General features: G+C 33.2%; 1 protein-coding gene across 15 annotated transcripts in view; it reads right to left on the bottom strand.

Moving 5' to 3' along the window:
* Positions 1-20,859, bottom strand: part of PDS5B (PDS5 cohesin associated factor B) — a 200,876-nt gene that overhangs the window by 75,842 nt on the left and 104,175 nt on the right. For all 15 annotated transcript variants that reach the window (XM_082700326.1, XM_082700335.1, XM_082700327.1 and 12 more), the window contains 5 exons: positions 13,795-13,940; positions 11,521-11,672; positions 10,206-10,319; positions 3,053-3,134; positions 31-79 (listed from right to left, as the gene is read on the bottom strand). In XM_082700326.1, coding sequence (XP_082556452.1) covers positions 31-79; positions 3,053-3,134; positions 10,206-10,319; positions 11,521-11,672; positions 13,795-13,940 — 543 coding nt within the window. The remainder of the gene's footprint in view (positions 1-30; positions 80-3,052; positions 3,135-10,205; positions 10,320-11,520; positions 11,673-13,794; positions 13,941-20,859) is intronic.

Below are 20,859 nucleotides of genomic sequence, written 5' to 3'. Positions count from 1 at the left end.
ATTTTACATGTAGTATTTAAAATAACTTACTTGTAATAACCATCACTTTTGAAAATATTGCCTTGACACTGGCATCTGTCTGTAAAGCACACACACAAAAAAGCAAAATTAATATTTCCTATCAATAATCTTCATTATACCCTTCAGAAAATTAGATAAGCATAACCTACTAATGCTTCAGGCCCATGCCTCAACCACCACAACTGTGAGCTCCTTTTTTAGCTACATTTAAACTCCATGAAGTGAATGAAAGGTGAATGCTCCCCTGTCATCTCTTCCCCTTCGCCCTGTTTTGTCATCCTCTAAACAAAAGAGAAGACTACTACACTAACCTTTTGAAACACGGAGATAATTTTGTTTTCTTTAGCAATGAAAGAACAGACAACTAAGTATAAAAAAGGAACAAAATTACCTGATTTTCAAGGTTTAAGCTTATCTCAAACAAAAAGTTCACAAGTATGTAATTCTCAATGACTTAAGGTGTTCCTAAAATTTTTAAGCCTGAGGATTATAAGGTATAGTCATGAAGCATAGGGGGAAGATACTGGATAAAGAAAATTCAAAAGGATGCCAGTGACATGTACCAAAGATTTTTCTAAGAGTGCTACCTACTTGTCGTATCAACCTAGTATTATTTCAGTGAATGAATATGTTCACCACACTGTAATAGTCTGTGAAGTCACATGCACAAAAGATATTTCTAAGAGCACTAATTATTCACTGCATCAAGTTAGTGTTATTTCTTTAAAAAAGATGTCTTTGTGCAACTCTGTATAATACACTGAACTAGAAAAACACTGGCATGAAGGCAACAAATCAAATAAATACACAAATAAACCATCCCTATTAAGAAGGAGCTTGCTAAGAGGAAGCAAAAGACAAAACATAAAATAGAAGAGTTAATTCCCAAATAATTGGAATTTAAAGTATTTGAATAGATCTGTCTAGAGTCATATAAGATCTGTTGTTTAATTTGGGGAGAAATAGGTATTGCTTGGCTGTCAAGTTGATCCACATGAAAAAGAAACAGCATCAACAAAAGTATAATACTGGAAATAATGTCACTTTGAGTGACACTGAGCAAATGAATTTAGTTAAATAAAGTAGAAGGGCTATAGGGCTATAGGGCTATAGAGCTGAACTAAATAAGAATAAAACTATTTATCAGACTGAATAATGAAGGCAAAGAAATACTAATTAATAAGTATGTAAGAATATTCCTAGTAAAATAGGGAGAAAAATAAACACCCAAAAGATAAACACAGCTTTGTATTTTTTTCTACCTTTAACTCTATAACATCTACTGTAATTCTTGGTATAAAGTGAATATTAAGTAATAAGAGGCTATTAATTCTCCTCTCACTAGAATTAATTCCACTTTGGACTACCATCTTCTTCCATTTGGTTTCTTCTTCAACCCTATGTCACATTAATGAGAATTCCTTCCCTCTTTAACTTGTACAACTCCGTAATTATTTTGAATTCTCTCTTTATTTTGGACAACTCAATAATTATTTTAAGACAACTTGAAGAGAAATTCCACAACGTAGAAGACATTAAAACATTTTAATTGAAATTTGAGACTGTGTTTTGTTATTTCTCATGAAAATGAAGTCATGAGACCATCCCAAGTTGTTATCAACAGGCAAGGGGAAGAAGTTCCCACTAAATAAATTTTAAAGGGACAGTGAGAATCAAAAACAAAATTATTTTTCATGAGTCTCACACATCATGCTGTTCAACATATGATGGGCACACTTAACGTACTACCTGACTGCTATTGTATGACTTTAGCAATGCCTGAAATCAGGAATATTTTTGTAGAAATACATATAAAAACATCCGGCATTTTTAATTAACACCTTTGCAACTTTGACCAAAAGGAAATAAATTAATACAGCTCTAGGTAGCAAACAGGAGCACTTTATCCAGAGCTTATTAACTAAAACACACTAACTTACTGTAATATAGAACAATGACTAAAATACATGTTTACAGGCTGAAGCACACTAAATTAACTGGAGGTTTCCAATTTTGTTCCTTGGCAGAGAAAGTACTGAACAGCAGAATCACTAAAATTAGTTTTAAGTCATCTATTACAAGAAAAAAACTTATTCTAGCAGGTTCAATATACTCAATAATCACAGATTTCAATAAACCATAAACAAAGAGGCTACTGTTAGCCTCCCCTTACATGAAACAACTCCTCTCTATTGACCTCTGTTCTATAAGCATGCAGTATTTGTTTTGTTTTAGGAGTGGGGGGTTGGGAGAATGAGAGGGGTTTCATTAAGGAGTAAAAAGAAATTAAAAATAACAGTATATTATTATTTTTTTGTGTTAAAGATTTCCCTGGATGCAATTTAAAATGGCATTTTATATATTTTTTTGATGAACTGATACTACTTTTTTGATGAATTATAACTTTTATAGGCCTATATATAACATTTTCAAACAACATTCTAGGGAAAAAGAACACCCAGAATCATTCTAAAAGTCTAAAAAATATAATATGATACATCAACTGGATGAATGCAAAGATTAACTTATAATTATGAAAACCAAGTAGTACATTAAGATTACTATAACATTAATTCTAAGTAAAATATAAAGATACATAATTAAAATACATGACATGAAAATTTTCTAAAACAACAAGACTACACGATGGGAACATTTTAGGGCAGCAAGACAGAGTACAAATTTACTCTACTTTCTTTGCTTTCAAAGATACAGTCATTTTCTAGTTTTTGTTTTGTTTTGTTTTTTTAAGCTACAAAAAAACTTTAATTCTGAGTACAAAGACATATATTCTCTTTCCTGTTGTGTATCACCTTTTACAGATATAGTAAATTTAAACTTTGAATTTTTCTATGCAATAAGTTTCTTAAAAATTTCATTGTTCTAAATTAGAGATCATAGCTTCTCCAGTAGAACAGTTCCACACAGAAACAATTGTCCAGCAACACTGTAGCAATGGTAAGGAGTAACTAAATACAGGCGTTTTACAAAGCTTATCATCAAAGGAAAATTTTCATTACATTTAACTTACTTTGGGTTGCTTAATTAAGTCAAGCAAATCCTTTACTTGATGTCGGAGCAGATTTTGACATTTCCACATTTCATTCAATGCTCTGCAAAACACAAACACATAAATTTAAATAACAAAACAATAAAAATCCTTCCAGAATATTCCAAATATATTCCTTTTTTTTTAGTTGAAATTAACAAGAGATGACAGAGATGAGGTAAACTTTACAGAACTAAGCAACTGATGATGTATGGAGCAAAAGGGCAAGGAAAATATAAGGGGTATGAACATGTGAAGGGATATCTATATCATTAACTACAACATGTGTATAAACTAGGGTATAGGAATTATCTACAGAGATTATAAACTTGAGAAATAAAGGAATGTATGATGGAGTAAGGTCCTGTAGTAGGCAGGATGAAAAGGAATCAAAGCCACAAAAAGAAAAGAGTTTGTGCTGAGAGAATGCGGGATACTTTTTTCTAAAAAAGAAATGCTCATAATGTAACTTTATATAATATGTATTACATGTTTATGTATATTATTATAAAAGTGTATATTATGTACGTACAGGTAAGTATACCGTTAATCATTATAATAAAATTAAAATGTATAAACCAATGTAAATAAAAATGATAAGCTCTCACTTGTTTTATTTATCCTCAAGTTCTCACTGTTTAGATTTTTTTTTAAAGATTTATTTATTTGAGAGAGAAAATGTGAGTGGGGGAAAGAGAGAGAGAATCTCAAGGAGACTCCCCACTGAGCAGACCTTGACAGGGGGCTTGATCTCACAACCTGAGATCATGACATGAGCCAAAACCAAGAGGGGGAATCCCAGCCCAGTCACCTAGGCACACCTATGTGTTTAGATTTCTAAGGACTCATTGAGGTCTACAGTTTGAAGTAAAGCTGTTACACAGTTAACTAAATAACATATTATGTTCATTATACAAATTATATAAAACATTATTACCTATATATTCTATATAGTTTATATAGATTATATATTTTATATATAATATATATTACCTATATATTCTATACATTCCATATAGAATACATATAAGCATATTTATACTATATAAATTTGACATGTACAAGTATTTATATCCTATATATTCATTAATTTATATAACTATGTGTTTACATATTACATGTAAATGAATATTATTTTTATAGGGCAAAATTTTTGATGTCCTCTGAATACTTTTGTTTTCAGAAAGAAATTTAAATCTAAAAAAAAATTACACACATACTCAAGAAAATATGCATAAATCATGAGAGCAGTTAATGTTACTGAAATATTGAGTTACAGAATTCAGAACCATACATAGTTTAATATTTGAAAGGAAATTTTCCAAAACCAAATACTTTTTATTATTTTGAATTACTTATACTTCAATTAACCTCCACTATCACACATATTAAGCACTGCCATAAAACTAATATAGTACAAAAGTATTTAAAAAAACACCTTTTTTTTCATAGACAAGAACTAATTGCTAAAAAAGTTTCATTATCCTCCTTAACATTCTGTTTTAAGAATACCTTTGGATACTTTTATGGAAATAAAATAGTTTAAATTTGGACACTTAAATTCCTTTACAGTAGTCACCTCAAAATGGTACTGGCAAAGCAGCAGCATTTTATATTAAAAGCTAAATTAAAATAACTATACATGTAGACATTAAAGAAAAATGACCAGTATACAGAGGACTGTAAAAATCTCATAACTAAATAAGAGTTACATAATTAAAATAATTTTCAAAAAAAGAGTAGTCATCTGTGAAATTACTCCTGAACTCCAATTGTCTCTTGCTTCTTAACACTTCATCATTACTTACAACTTCTGACAGACCTGGACTTTTAAAACTTGCCTTCACTTAAAGCAGGAATTATTACACCTCTAATAGCTATTTATTAAAGATCAAGCAATTCCAAAGCTCCATATAAAATATTATGGGGGGCACCTGGGTGGCTCAGTGGGTTAAAGCCTCTGCCTTCGGCTCAGGTCATGATCCCAGGGTCCTGGGATCGAGCCCCACATCGGGCTCTCTGCTCATCAGGGAGCCTGCTTCCTCCTCTCTCTCTGCCTGCCTCTAAACCTACTTGTGATCTCTGCCTGTCAAATAAATAAATAAAATCTTAAAAAAAAAAAAAAAGTAAAATATTATGGCTATAGTGTAAATCAAAAAGTGACCATCACTAAGATTTTATATTATATTTTTAGGAAAACCATCCCCTCAAGCACTTTAATAAAATTATCTTAAGCAGCAAAGACAATTTATCTTTGTGTTTGCCTTCCTAAATAATCCTCTAAAAAAAGAAAAAAAAAGAGTAGACATAATATTACTACAACAGGAAGACAAATATAACTTAATATAAGTCTGAATTCCAGCACTGTCACTAAATAAACACGAAAAATCTGATTAGAGAACGGATACTCTTACAGTTGTTACTGGTCTAATCTTCTCACTAGAGCTTTGCACTAACTCAAAGAAAAAGACAGTCACCATTGGGTGGCTATCAGAAACCTATACGAGGGTTGAAGAGAAACTCTCCTCCAGCATTCCGCTCCCCATTCATACCCACCAGACTCAGCAGTACAAAAACGGGTCTAGATGAGAGCCTGCCTAATGAAAGACATCACAACCACAACACCTGAAACTACCACTAACTATTGCCATTAACAGCTGTTCTAGGAAGCCTGGGGGAGGTGGCAACACACACCATGATTAGAGAGTACTCAAGCCTGCCTCTGTTCTCTTTTTCATTAATCAAGATATTTAGGGGGACACCTGGGTGGCTCAGTCAGTTAAGCATCCAAATTTTGGGTTGTGGGATCAGGCCCCAATGTGAGTCTCCCCATTCTGTGGATGGAGCATCTGCTTGAAGGTTTTCTCCCTCATCCCCGCCTTGGGCAGGCATGTATGCATGTGCACACTTTCTCTCAAATGAATAAATCTTTAAAAAAAATAAAAAGATATTAGTTAACTTGGGGACTTGCTTAAAACTGATACATATAGGGGTGCCTGGGTGGCTGAGTAGGTTAAAGCCTCTGCCTTCGGCTCAGGTCATGATCCCAGGGTCCTGGGATCGAGCCCCGCATCGGGCTGTCTGCTCTGTGGAGAGCCTGCATCCTCCTCTCTCTCTCTCTCTGCCTGCCTCTCTGCCTGCTTGTGATCTCTGTCAAATTTAAAAAAAAAAAAAAAAACCCTGATACATATCAACTTTTAAATACAGAAAGTACCGTCTTCCCCAAAAGAACATGATCACAATAAAATATATGGTTCTTTCAACAAATAAAAAGATCAAATAAGTTCTCACCATGAACCTGCCTACCAAGCAGCTATTTTTAAGTGCTTTTCAAACTAATTAATTAGAGTTATAAATTCAAATGACTTCTGGGCTAGAATGGTAATGTATAATGAATAAAGACAGATGTTACAATACAGAGTGGTGAAGACTGTGACAAGATTAGAAACATTACTGAAAACATCAAGATTATTACTATTCAGGAAAATGAAAAAAAGATGTGACAAAATTTAAGACCCAAAGAGTCACAAAAAACAAGATGTCTGATAACATTTAGGAAGGCATAGAAAATGAATGACCAACAAGCTATAAATGTTATGCATGAATCTTAGGAACCTAAAAAAAGGGGGAAAAGTCACAGAAGACTATATCCACACTTACTCTACTTTCATAAAGTTCAAAAACAAGTAAAAATAAATTATTGAGGGATACATACATATATGTAAAACTTTATTTTTGATAAAACTACTTTTTAAAGATTTATTTATATATTTATTTGAGAGAAAGAAACAGAGAGGAGGGCGCCTGGGTGGCTCAGTGGGTTAAGCCGCTGCCTTCAGCTCAGGTCATGATCTCAGGGTCCTGGGATCAAGTCCTGCATCAGGCTCTCTGCTCAGCAGGGAGCCTGCTTCTCTCTCTCTCTCTCTCTCTGACTGCCTCTCCATCTACTTGTGATTTCTCTGTCAAATAAATAAATAAAATCTTTAAAAAAAAAAAAAAAGAAGAAACAGAGAGGAGAGGGAGAGCAGAGGGAGAGGAAGAGATGCAGATTCCATGCTGAGTGTGGTGCCCAACATGGGGCTTGATTCTAGGACCCTGAGATCATGACCTGAGCTGAAATCAAGAGTCAGCCACTTATCTGACTGAGCCACCAGGCGCCCCATGATAAACTCACTTTTTAAAAGGAAATGAAAAATAAATAATTTAAGCTAGTGGTTTCCTCTGGGTGGAAGACAGGAGGATAAAAGGGAGAAGAGTTCACAAGTTGAGGGTAGATTCAAAGATATATTTACTTTATCACTATGCTTCAAAACTCCTATGTGATTTGTGTGCGTTAAATTTTTCATAAAAATAAATGTAAAGACTTTTGGAGAAATAAATCACGAATGTAAAGTATTAAAGTAGTAAAATATTAAGTATTAGATTTACAGTTGGTTAGTTAATTATAAAACGCTGGTTAAAATTTTTAAAAAATCATTTAAAAAATATAAATATCTTAAGTGTTTTAATTTAAAACAGATAAAAATCTATTCACTTACCAACGATTTTTGTAGAATTTATTGGTCCATAGATTGGAATTTACTTTCAACTTTTCCGTGGCATTATTTTTCAGTGTAACTCATGATTAGCATTTTTACTTTCTAATTCAAAGTAACTTGTTATTTAAGTGATGAATAATATCTTATATATATATAGGCTTTGTTTTAAAGATTTGAGAGGAAGAGAGAATGCATAAGCAAGCAGGAATATGGGGGGGGGGGGGGTGGCACCATTGCAGGGATTGATCTCAGGATCCTGGTTTGAAATTAAAGTGGGACGCCTAAGTGAAACACCTAGGTACCCCTTATATATGTATATGTAGTTTTATAACTGCTTTTCAGTATTTTCCTTTACAATTATGTTTCTTTTCCATTTCTCATATTAAATTTTTCATTATTTTTTGTTCCTGTGATTTTAGAAGTCAACATTTTAATTCTGTTCTTTTAAAGAAACTAAAATTTTTAATTTGTACACTTAGTTTACAGCCTAATTAATCAACAAACCTGTCCTCACTCACTCTTTTAAGATAAAAGAACCACAGAACATTTTAGCTGCCGTCTTACATGCTGTTATCCTATAGGATCTACCTAGTATTCAAACTTTTTCACAAAGGCACAGCACCAATCAATCAGAACAGGTGGCAGTAGAACAGGGCCTGAAGGTCCTTCTGCTACGCCCAGGCACAGGGGAAAATGGGTGGGGAGAGGATCCTAGGGACTCTCAACAGATCTTACATACTGTTCCAAGACGTGTGTGCTGGCTAAATATCAGCCCAGATGCTAACCTACTTTTTAATCTACACCTCCTTCCCTTGGTAAAGAAAACTTTGTTGTTATTATTATTGGTGGTGGTGTTGGCATTGTTTTTATAGGCACTGATTATTTAGATCTGCAGAAGTGTTTGGAAATTTTGTTACTTCTTACATCTTATTCCTTCCTTCTGAATTTTGTTTTTTGCCAAAAGAAACTTTTACTCTAGTAATTTTCTCAAGTAGGATATATGAGTAGTTGACTCTCATTTTTTGCGTAAGATTATCTTTCATGGGGCACCTGGGTGGCTCAGTGGGTTAAAGCCTCTGCCTTTGGCCCAGGTCATGATCCCAGGGTCCTGGGATCAAGCCCCACATTGGGCTCTCTGCTCGGCAGGGAGCCTGCTCCCCCTACCTTCTCTCTGCCTGCCTCTCTGCCTACTTGTGATCTCTGTCTGTCAAATAAATAAATAAAATCTTTAAAAAGAGTATCTTTCATTTTTGTTCATGAAAGATGGGTGAGCTGAGTCAAGAAGCCTAGACTATGATTTCACTTAGGTTGTCTCAAGTATATATATATATATATATATATATATATCCTATTCTCATTCATTCTAATCAGCCATCAATTGCACCATGAAGATAAGGATGCACTCTAATTCTTGAGGTGTTGGCATACGACAATTTCATTTTAAAATCAATTAAATATGGCAGTAACATATTTCACTGTATGCAGTAGAAAAAGAATGAACTTTGGAACCAGGTAGAGTTCAAATCCTAACTTTGTCTCCTACTACTTGTGTGATTTTGTGCAAGTTAACTGACCTCTGGAATTCAGTTCTCCATGTGAAAAACAGGAAAATTATCAATTACATGAAGGGTTGGCAAGTGTTTCTATAAAAGGCCAGATAATAAATGTTATGGACCATACAATACAGTCTCTGGTGAAACTATGTAATTCTGCTGTTAAAGCACAAAAGCAGCCATTGATAATATATACCCCTTGCCTTAAGTACAACAGATAATAAGAAATTTACATTTCTCCTTTTCTTCAATGTTTCTATGAAAGTTATAATTGGCACATATAATAATTCCCATGGAAGAAGTCAAAGTCCCATTAAGGAGACATAGGAATGAAAATTATATGCAGCTCCTTAGACTTCAATTTCCGAACATCTAATCCCCCACTTGTAATGACATTTGCTGGAATGCAGAGCATCTACATTTTCTAAAACCTAGAGCAAATCAATCTCTAGGTTTCAATTTCCTAACCATCAGTATGATTCAATTAGTAATGTCTCTTCCATGTCCAAAATGCCAGTTCCGTATAATGGTGCTCAAAAGTATTTTCTGAATGAAAAATGGTCATTAAAATGTATTTGTGCATACCCATATGCCAAATTATAACAGATGCTGAGGTTATACAGCACAAAATATGTACCCTACCACTCTACAGCAAAATTCAAATGACCATGAGGTTAAAATAAGGCGGTAGGATTTTCTCAGTATGGACCTTCTTAATGCCTTAAGGAAGAAAACAAACAAAAAGGTACATCAATACTTCTTGAAATGACAATATGTATGTCTGAGGAAAGAAATCAAATCCTGAAAAATTCCATGTCAATCAGCTCTATGCTTTAATTGCTTATAAAAATCCTTGTTAATCTCATGCTGATAGCAGTACCTTGAAAAAACAGTCAAGTATTTTATTGTGTCTGATCATTTAAACAATGTTTGCGTTACGTAAATTGTTAACATTTAAAAATACATTTGTGGGGGTTTTCCCCATAAAATGCAATACACTGAAAAAGATGGAAAAAAAAACAAAATTTGACATTTGAAACATACTTCACAGCATTTAAATCCAGTGTGGCATACAAGTAATATAAACACTTCATCCGTTCTGTAGTTTCCAAATTGTGGGGAACCATGTATTGGGCAAAGATGCGTTCAACAAGCAATCTGCAAAAACACAGAGAAGGTACTGTAATGATTTTTTTTTTTAATGTACTGAATTTGTATATAAAATTCCAAAACACACAAAGTATACATATAAAAGAAGTTCCTGCTTTCTGAATGGATATGAGATTTCAAATGGATGATTTCCTTCTATAAGAAGAGGGGCTGAAAAAAGATTTAGCTGGATGTACTGGCAATAACTCTATACCCAGCTAAGATAACTACCTCTGCATGACCTTGAGTATATACGAGGTTTTTGATTTCCTTATCTGAATAATAAAGTGTCCAAAAAACAGGTCCTTCCAAATGACAAATTCTAAGCATCTCTAAGTTAAAATTTCTAAAGACATAGTAAGATTCTTCTGAGTTTTTATCATCTGAGTAAACATCATGAAAAGACCTGGTTAACAGTTTAAAAAAAATAAAAGTACTAGCAAATCATGCAAATCTCACATGGAATGATGTTGCACACTCAAAAAGTCTAAAAATGTCCATTTTACAAAAATAATAACTATAAAGTTTCTTAAATAAAGCTAATCTAAGATACCCAGTTTCTTGTTACTGTAACTCTTAAAAATGTAAGGTGGCCTACTGGTTCTTAATTTTCTCAATCTCATCTATTATGAGTTAAGACCATTTGGATCTAAGAATTTAAAATAAATTCAAGCAAGTGAAATAAATTCTGCAAGCAGGATTCACAGATCTATTTAATACTAAATGGTTAGGATCCACACAAGGTCTAACCTTATACTGCAAAAGAAAAATATGATGATTATATTCAGATAATGTGTTTCAAATAAAACTATAAATTATCTTTTTATCCTTCAGTAGAAACTATTTATTTAAAATGTCTAAAATCCAAAAGCTTTATTTTCATTTATTTGAAAGCATTTTATTTGAAAAATAACCTGTGAAATAAAATTTAAATGATTACACACATTTCTACTCTTAAGTACCACTGTTTAAAAATAGTATACAAAAATGAACTTAAAAACTGTATCCCTCCTTAAAGGTATATGCACATTATTGCTTCATTTATGGCTTTGATAGGAAGAAAACTAGTCACACTCACTAGCTTTAACTTGCAATAAAAACTGAGAGAATTTAAAGTTATAAAGAAAACAGTTTACCTACAACTAAAGATCAACAACAACTAAATACATCAAAAGCACCATATATTTTACATATGGTGCCCTTTACTTACCGATCATCAATACTATTTTGATAATATATATGTAGCAATTTGTCTTTGATCCATGAAATCTGTTTTGCTGCATCTTTTCCAGCTGCTGATTGTAAAGCATACTTCTTATAAATTTGGGCAAGTCCCATCATGGCTTCTTTGCGCACTCTCCACTTAAAGTAAAAACAAAAATGCTTTCTTAAAATTTAAAAATGTTAATTATATTTCAGGAAAGTCCGTTTTCTTGTTTTTAAGCTGCTTTACACAATATATCTTCATCACTCCTCAGTTACTAGATATCTATTTATAATGACTATGAAAAAAACATAACTATCATTTTAATATATCTACTATGTAAGGTACAGAGATATCAACATGTATAAAAAATTTTAATGCTTTAATATACTATGCCCATCATTTACCCCTAAAAAACAAACATTAATCACCATCACATGAAGTCACTGAAAATTGGTAAGAGAAAGTATGCTACAAAATTTTAACAGGCAAAGAATGAGTTAATTGTGACTTATCCCTTATATACTTTTTCCATTTATGGAAATATACTTCAGTTAAAGGTACATGACATTGGTTTTATCAAATGCTAAGTAAAGATGCTCGGTTCATTCTGTATAACTGAGAATCAAGTTCAAGTGTAAGAGGAATGCATTCAACTATTTTCTTAAAATACATACTTGCTAGTATATCTAATACTGCTTAATTATCGTGGGATGAGTTTATTCTTTAATTTTACACAAACAGCACTATAATCAGTAAGATGTTAGTAATGTTTAGAACTTCATGAAGCTGCACAGATGTTTATAATTTTTTCCTTTGCAGTCTGTCTTTCATTGTATATTCTTCCCTTGGTTTTTCTTTCAATTACTTACAGCAGATTAAGAACAGTCCTTATCTCATCCATCCACTGATACATATTGAAATAAAGACTTCAAAAAGCCTTACTCATAAAATAAGAATTCAACTTGTTTGTAGGAACTTTCTATTCTCTGTCTTATCTCTAATTCCCCAAACTGCTGCTTTAAGAAGAATTTAAAGATAAAGCATATTCTAATTCTGCCAAGAACATAAATATATTCCATTATTTTTTGAAATTCAATATTTATATGAATGAACCAAGGAGGCCTATTATGAATACAACATTATCAAAAATTTTAAGAATTTATGTGACCCCAAAAATACACAGATACTTAGCTCAAATTCCAAATCTAACAAAGAAAAAGACTACTTGAACACTTGAAAGGCTGCTATCCTACCATGAGGCAAATCTCTTTTTCCTTCTTTATGCCTTTCATTAATACTCTATAGGACCTTTCCTTAATATTCTATGAAATATTCAAAAAAGACAAGTCTAAATTTATTAGTTAAGATAAGTTATTCCTAATACCTATAGATTTGGAGGGAAAACTATGCAATTCCTGCCCATCTGTCCTCTACCCACAAACAGCATTACCAAAAAGAGCATTAAATGATGACAACAACACAACCAAACTTATAAGCAACTATTAAAATGACGTATTTACTAGTCAAAACTATTCACAACTACCAATAGGCTTCCTGCTTTCTTTGTTAATTAACCCCAATATACTTCAATGATTTTCATCCTTCACCAAAATTATTCAAGCCTAAATCCAGTAAAACCCACACCAGAAAGGAAAGGCAATGGGGATGAGGAGAGAATGAACATTCACTCACATATTTTACTGAGTGTCTAATATAGCCAGGCAATAAGAATACAAAAATAAGAAGACACTATTCCTCTCTTAAGAAGCCACTGATTACTGAGTGCAGCTAGTGGGTGCTCACTCAAGGGGGAAAGGTTTAGGGTCAAAGAAGATAGGCTGGAAGCATGCTGCTCTGCCAGGTTTAGCTTTGCAAAGCTGAAAACATGTTATTTTCTACTCCACAGAAATTATAATACAACCAGCTAAAGGACTATCAACTGATACTCATGTGAAAAGAAACAGAAGAGAGTCAACAAAAACATAAGAAGTTGTGTCAGAGGCCTTTACAACTCATTTATTAAAACTAGTGTCCAGGCTAAACTTCTGACTACCATTTAGAGCCATCTCATTTTTAAGATGAGAACAAATAATCTGAATTTATAAACCTAACAAAACTTAATATAACAAAAAAATAAAACGTTCTCATAAATACATAAATACTTGCTCCTGAAAAGGGCAAGTTACATTTAAATCTCATTATTTCCAAATGAAATACTACTAAACTTAAAGTATGCAAAATAAAAGCTGCCTACTACTAATTATTATTCCTACTTACCCGTTTGTCTAATGTTCTCTCTCTCACAAAATTAAGTAAGTGATCGTTGACCAGAAGAATATCCTTTTTAGCAGCTGTAACTATGGACACAATAACATCATGTCTAATAGCTTCTTCAGGGTCATGTGACCTCACTTTAAGATATTCTGAAAGACAAAATTTTATTTTATTAAAATTGGACTTTAAGAATTAATATGTTTTAAAAGATTGCATAAGTCCTTGGTAAGTAAACCACAACAAAACAAAACCTAAGTAGAAGGTTCAAAGTTTCAAAATTAAGAGCAGAGAAGAAAAGGGCATAGACATGAAGGTTAGTCCTTTAGTCAAAATATAGAAGTTTAAACACAACTGAGTATTAAAACCCCTCCCCATCTGGGGGTCAGGGTAGTGTATTAAGGAGTTCTTAACCTCATTAACTAAACCATACAAATGAACTAAGAAGTATATGACTTCAAATATTTCATTTCTATTTTTATTTTTTTTAAGATTTTATTTATCTATTTATTTATTTGACAGAGATCAGAAGTAGGCAGAGAGGCAGGCAGAGAGAGAGGGGGAAGCAGGCTCCCTGCTGTGCAGGGCTCCATCCCAGAACCCTGGGATCATGACCTAAGCTGAAGGCAAAGGCTTTAACACACTGAGCCACCTAGGTGCCCCTCTATTTTTGTTTAAATAGTTAAAATATTCAAGTCAAGTAGTTCTACTGGGAAAAAGCTAGAATATTTAAGCTTCTATCCCTTATCTGAGTAAGGTTTCAGAAAGAACAAAATTAAAATAACAGCCACCAAGCAATAAGATTACAGGAAACACCAAAAGGAAAGTCCACGTAATTAAACTAAGAAAGGCAAAGGAACATAGAAGAAATTAAACATTTAACAATTAGGATTGGCTGGAGGAAGACCTTAAATTCAGTCAAAAACATGGCAGTTCTGATCTGACACTGAGCTGAAAGAAAAAATGAACACTCTTCAGTAATGATATATTAGAGGCTTAAGGAAGAGGTACCACAACTGAACATGAACATAACAAATAAAATATCATTTCACTTTCTATTATAAGACCAGTAAGCTAAATTTTCACTGTTTGGATTTGGAGCAGTATGTCTAGCTATGCCTATATACAGCAAATAGTGCTTATTACGATTGTAAATGGATTTATGTCCCTATAAATAGACAGTTTAACAAATAATTACAACACAAACACCCATAAAACCATTGCCCAGGTTTAAGCGTCTTCACCATGAGCATTCTATAACAGAAACTATTTCCTAAAATGAGAAAGACTGTATGTCATATGTCGCCCCTCCCACAAAAAAAAAACTTCTGAAGTGTAATTTTACCTAACTCAGTAAAGAAAGTTACTTTAGGTATTGATTTCAAATGAAGCCTGTTAAATACATCTCAAGTTCATTTCTCCACCAAGATAAACATGGGAGTTTTATCTTGCACTTTACTTGTTTCAAGTGCAATTGATATTCTTTGAGGCCACTAAGACAAAACCAATGAGAACACCATCAATTTTAAGATGCATCCCAATCTCCCTTAGTCATTCATATTAAACAGATATATACCAGAACTATCTTAAAGATCCCTACTGTGCAGAGGAAAACAAAAGAGAAAGATGAAATTCTTAGTAGTTAGCATGACAAAACAGCTAAAAATACTCTTCACAATATGGCCATGTCCCTCAAAATGTGGCTGAAGGCACAAGGATGAATCTCACAAAAACACTGTCAAGAAAGGCAAGACAAACATGTGTGTCTAACATATATTAATCTTAGCTCACTTCTGAACCTAAGATGTCTTTTAAAAGGGACAAGTATAAGAGAAAAGATCATAGCAAAACAGAGTTTTCAACAAAATTGTGGCAGATGTAGCACTTGTAAACAAAACGAAAAGATGAAATCCAAAAAGGAAGAAAATAATAAATAAGCTCATTTCCAGGGTAGAAGAACCATGAAAACATTTAGAAATTCAAGGCACCAGCTGGAAATTATAAGGAATGCTTGAAATAGTGCACATAAAGTAGTTAGAACCTTAGATTTTTCAGGGCTATCTTTTAGCCAACTACAAAAAATACGCAGTTTATAGCAATACAGGCCTACCTCAAGAAGCAAGGAAAAACTCATATAAACAATCTAACCTTAAAGTTAAAAGAGTTAGAAAAAAAAAAACAAAAAAACAAAGAAAGCCCAAACCCAGCAAGAAGAAGGAATAATAAAGATCAGAGTAGAAATAAATGATATAGAAACATAAAAAATAGAACAGATCAATGAAACCAAGAGTTGGTTTCAATAAACCTCTAGCTATCAAAAAAACAAAAGGGACCCAAATAAACAAAATCATTAATAAAAGAGGAGAAATAACAACCAATACCACAGAAATACAATTATAACAGATTTTTATGGAAACCCATATGCCAACAAATTGGACAACTTAGAAGAAATGGATAAATTCCTGGAAACATACAACCTACCAAAACGAAAGCATGGAGAAATAGAAAATAAATAAATAAATAGAACAGACCAATTACTAGCAATGAAATTGAATCAGTAATCAGAAAAATCCCAAAAAACAAAAGTCCTGGACCAGACAGCTTCATAGGCAAATTCTACCAAAGAATTAAAGAAGAGTTAATACCCATTCCTCTCAAACTATCTAAAAAAAAAAAAAAACAGAAGAGGAAGGAAAACTTCCAAATTTATTCTGTGAGGCCAGTAACACCCTGACACCAAAACCAGATAAAGACACCACCAAAAAAAAGAATTCTATAGGTCAGTATCTCTCATGAGCATAAATGCAAAAATCCTCAACAAAGTATTAGCAAACTGAATTAAACAGTATTTCTAAAAAATCATATGTTTCAATGAAGTGGGATTTATTCCTGGGATATGAGGGCAGTTTAATATTCACAAAACAATTAACTTGATAAATCACGTTAATAAAAGAAAGGATAAAAAAATCAGATGATCGAGGGCTCCGGAGTGACTCAGTCAGTTAAGTGGGTGACTCAGTCAGTAAAGCGGCTCCCTTCGGCTCAGGTCATAATCTCACTGTACTGGGATCCAGCCCCGACATTGCACTCCCTGCTCAGCAGGGATTCTACTTCTCTCTCTCCCTCTGACCTTTCCTCCTCCTCACAGTCACTCTCTCAAAACTAAATAAATAAAATATTTTTTAAGAATCGTATCCGCGGGACGCCTGGGTGGCTCAGTGGGTTAAACCTCTGCCTTTAGCTCAGGTCATGATCCCAGGGTACTGGGATCGAGCCCCGCATCTAGCACTCTGATCAGCAGGAACCCTGCTTCCCCCTCTCTCTCTGCCTGCCTCTCTGCCTACTTGTGACCTTCATCTGTGAAATAAATAAATAAAAATTTTTTTAAAAATCATATCATCATTTCAACAGATGCAGGAAAAGAATCGGACAAAGTACAAGATCCATTCATGATAGAAATCCTCTGCAAAGTAGGTGTAGAGGGAAAATACCTCAACATGATAAAGGCCTTATATGAAAAACCCACAGCCAACATCATACTCAGTGGTGAAAAACAGAGCTTTTCCTTTAAGGTCAGAAAAACATAAGGATGTCCACTTCCACTGCTTTTATTCAAAATAGTACTCGGAAGTCCTAGCCACAGCAATCAAACAAAATAAAGAAATAAAAGGCATCCAAACAGATAAAGAATAAAAAGGCGTCTATCCAATGGATAAGATAAACATTATCTCTTTAGAGAAAACTCTAAAGACTCCACCAAAAATTCACTAGAACTGACAAATGAATTTGGTAAAGTCATAGGATACAAAATCAATATACAGAAATCTGTTGCACTCCTATACAATGAAGCAGCAGAAAGTGAAATTAAGAAAAAAATCCCATTTAAAATTGTATCAAAAATAATAAAATATCTCGGAATAAACTTAACCAAAACAGTAAAAGCCTATACTCTGAAAATTAGAAAAATACTGATGAGATCAATTCAAGATACATGATACATGCATACATGATACAAAGAAACAGAAAGACATTCCATGCTCACAGGTTGAAGAACAAATACTGTTAAAATGTCCACACCACCCATAGCAATCTACAGATTTAATACAATTCATATCAAAATACCAACATTTTTCACAAAACTAAAACAAACAATCCTAAAATTTGTATGGGATTACAAGATCTTAACTAGCCAAAGCAATCTTGAAAAAGAAAAACAAAACTGGATGTATCACAATTCCAGACTTCAAGTTACATTACAAAATGGTAGAATTAAAATAGTATGGTACTGGCATAAAAATAAACACACAGATCAATGGAACAGAATAGAAAACCCAGAAGTAAACCCACATTTTATGACCAATTAATCTTCAACAAAGGAGAAATGAATATCCAATGGAAGAAAATCTCTCCAACAAGTGGAGTTGGGACAGCTACATTGCAAAAAAATGAAACTAGACCACCTTCTTTCACCAAACACAAAAATAAACTCAAAATGGATTAAAGACCTAAATGTGAGAACTTAAACTGTAAAAACCCTTGAAGCAGTAATTTCTCAGACACTGGCTGTAACAACATTTTTATAGATAGTGTCTCTCGCAGTAAGGGAAACAAAAGCAATAATAAACTATTGGGACTATTTCAAAATTAAGTTTCTTCACAGCAAAGAAAACAACCAGCAAAACTAAAAGACAACCTAGAGAAGTGAAGAAGATAGAAGATAGAAGATAGTGGCAAATATCTGATAAAGGGTTAGTACCCAAAACATATAAAGAACTCATACAACTCAACATCAAAAACCCCAAATAATCCAATTAAGTAATAGACAAGATAAGAACATTTTTCCAAAGACAAACAGATGGCCAAAAGATACATGAAAAGATGCTCAAATCACTCATCATCAAGGAAATCCAAGTTAAAACTACAATGAGGTATCACCTCACATCTGTCAGAATGGCTAATATCAACAACCAAGAAACAAGAGGTCTTGGTAAGAATATAGAAAAAGGTAAACTCTCTTGCACTTTCAGTGGGAATGCAAACTGGCTCAGTCACTGTAGAAAACAGTATGGAATTTCCTCAAAAAGTTAAAAAAATGGAACTACTCTCCAAAGCCAGTAATTCCACTACTGGGTACTCACCCAAAGAATAAAAAAACACTAATTCAAAGGGATACATTCACCCCTATTTACTGCAACATTATTTACATACAATAGCCAAGCTAAGGCAAAAGCCCAAGTGACTATCCATAGATGGATATGAAGAAGAGGTGGTATCTCATGAGAGATAATGACCTATAGAATTCTTTTTTTGGTGGTGTCTTTATCTGGTTTTGGTATCAGGGTGATACTGGCCTCACGGAATGAATTTGGAAGTTTTCCTTTCTCTTCTATTTTTTTTTCCTCCTCTTTTTTTGAGATAGTTTGAGAAGAATAGGTATACACACACATACACACAGCGGAATATTATTCAGCTTTTAAAAGGAATGAAATCTTGCCATTTGCAAAACATGGATAAAGCTAGAGAATATAATGTTAAGCAAAATCAAAGAAAGACAAATACCATATGATCTCACTCACATGTGGAATTTAAGAAAACTGACAAGCAAGAAAAAAATAGAGAGCAAAAGACAAAACAACAGACTCAACTATAGAGAACAAACTGATGGTTACCTGAGGAAGGTGGGTAGGGGGACAGGTGAAATAAGTGATGGGAATTAAAGGCAAAAAAAAAACTAAAATGTGCACAGAGGCTGAAAAATAGGAAATCATAACACAACATAAATGTTTCATAAAAAAAGGAAACTACACACTATCTTTTTGTAAACATTCAAACATTCCAAACAATGGAAGGACTTAAAAGGTTATCGGTGAAATTATTCACATTTAAAATTTATTTTAGATAGCTACAAAAAATCAAAACATGGGGTGCCTGGGTGGTTCAGTGGGTTAAAGCCTCTGCCTTCGGCTCCAGTCATGATCCCAGGGTCCTGGGATCGAGCCCAGCATCCAGCTCTCTGCTCAGCGGGGAACCTGCTCTCTCTCACTCTCTCTGCCTGCCTTTCTGCCTATTTGTGATCTCTGTCTGTCAAAAAAATAAAACCATTAAAAAAAAATCAAAACATGTATTATTTAGGTAACAGCGAACTTTGTATTAAAGTTCTATGGGAAAATTACTTAATTTTTTTATACTTTAAAGAGATCCAGAACATATACAGACCACTACAAATCAACAAGAAAAACAAGCCAATTTTAAAAAGATGGATTTAAAATTTAAAAACACACCTCACAAAAGAAAATTTCAATACACACATAAAAAGATACTCAATCTCATTAGTCATCAGGAGAATGCAAATTAAAACCACAATAAAACAGCAAGAACTATGAGAATGACTACAATCAAAAAGATTTTTGATACAAAATGGTGACAAGAACACTGAAGAACTAGAAGTCTAAATCACTTCCAGTCCAAGTGGAAAACAATATAGCTAATATGGAGAACTCAGCCATTTCTTATAATATTAAACATGTATTTACCCCATAACCAGCAATTTCACTCTAAGTAATTACAGAGAGAAATAAAAGCATAAATCCATAGAAACACTTATAATAATACTCAGAGTAATCGTAATCTTAAAAGCTCAAAATCAAAAACAACCCAGAAACCCATCAAACAAAAAAGCAAATAAACAAATCACTGTGTATTTATACAACAGAATATCACTCAATAAAAAAAAAAAAAAAAAAAGGAATGAAGTAATAATACAGTAGTCCCAAAGATACCAGCAACTAGACTTTTAAACTCCTGATAGGATCCTCTTCAGTGAGGAATCTGACCAGTTAAAGACAAGTATTTAAACTAAAGGTTTTCTAACAAAGAACCCACCCTGGTCACCCTATATCGAAGTTCAGAGTCAGCAAGACCATCTATACATTCAGGGCTTTCTAAACAGCTCTTTATTTAGTCCCCCACTCTTAATTATAGCAGAGAGCTACCGACTAACAACCATTTGAGGAAAGCCTCTAACACAGAAAATACAGACAAAGCAGGTGGAAAAAAATAAGTTGACTAAAA

This window comes from Mustela nivalis, assembly GCF_964662115.1.
Source record: "Mustela nivalis genome assembly, chromosome: 15".
Lineage (NCBI taxonomy): Eukaryota > Metazoa > Chordata > Mammalia > Carnivora > Mustelidae > Mustela > Mustela nivalis.
This window is presented reverse-complemented; position numbering and strand designations above follow the sequence as displayed.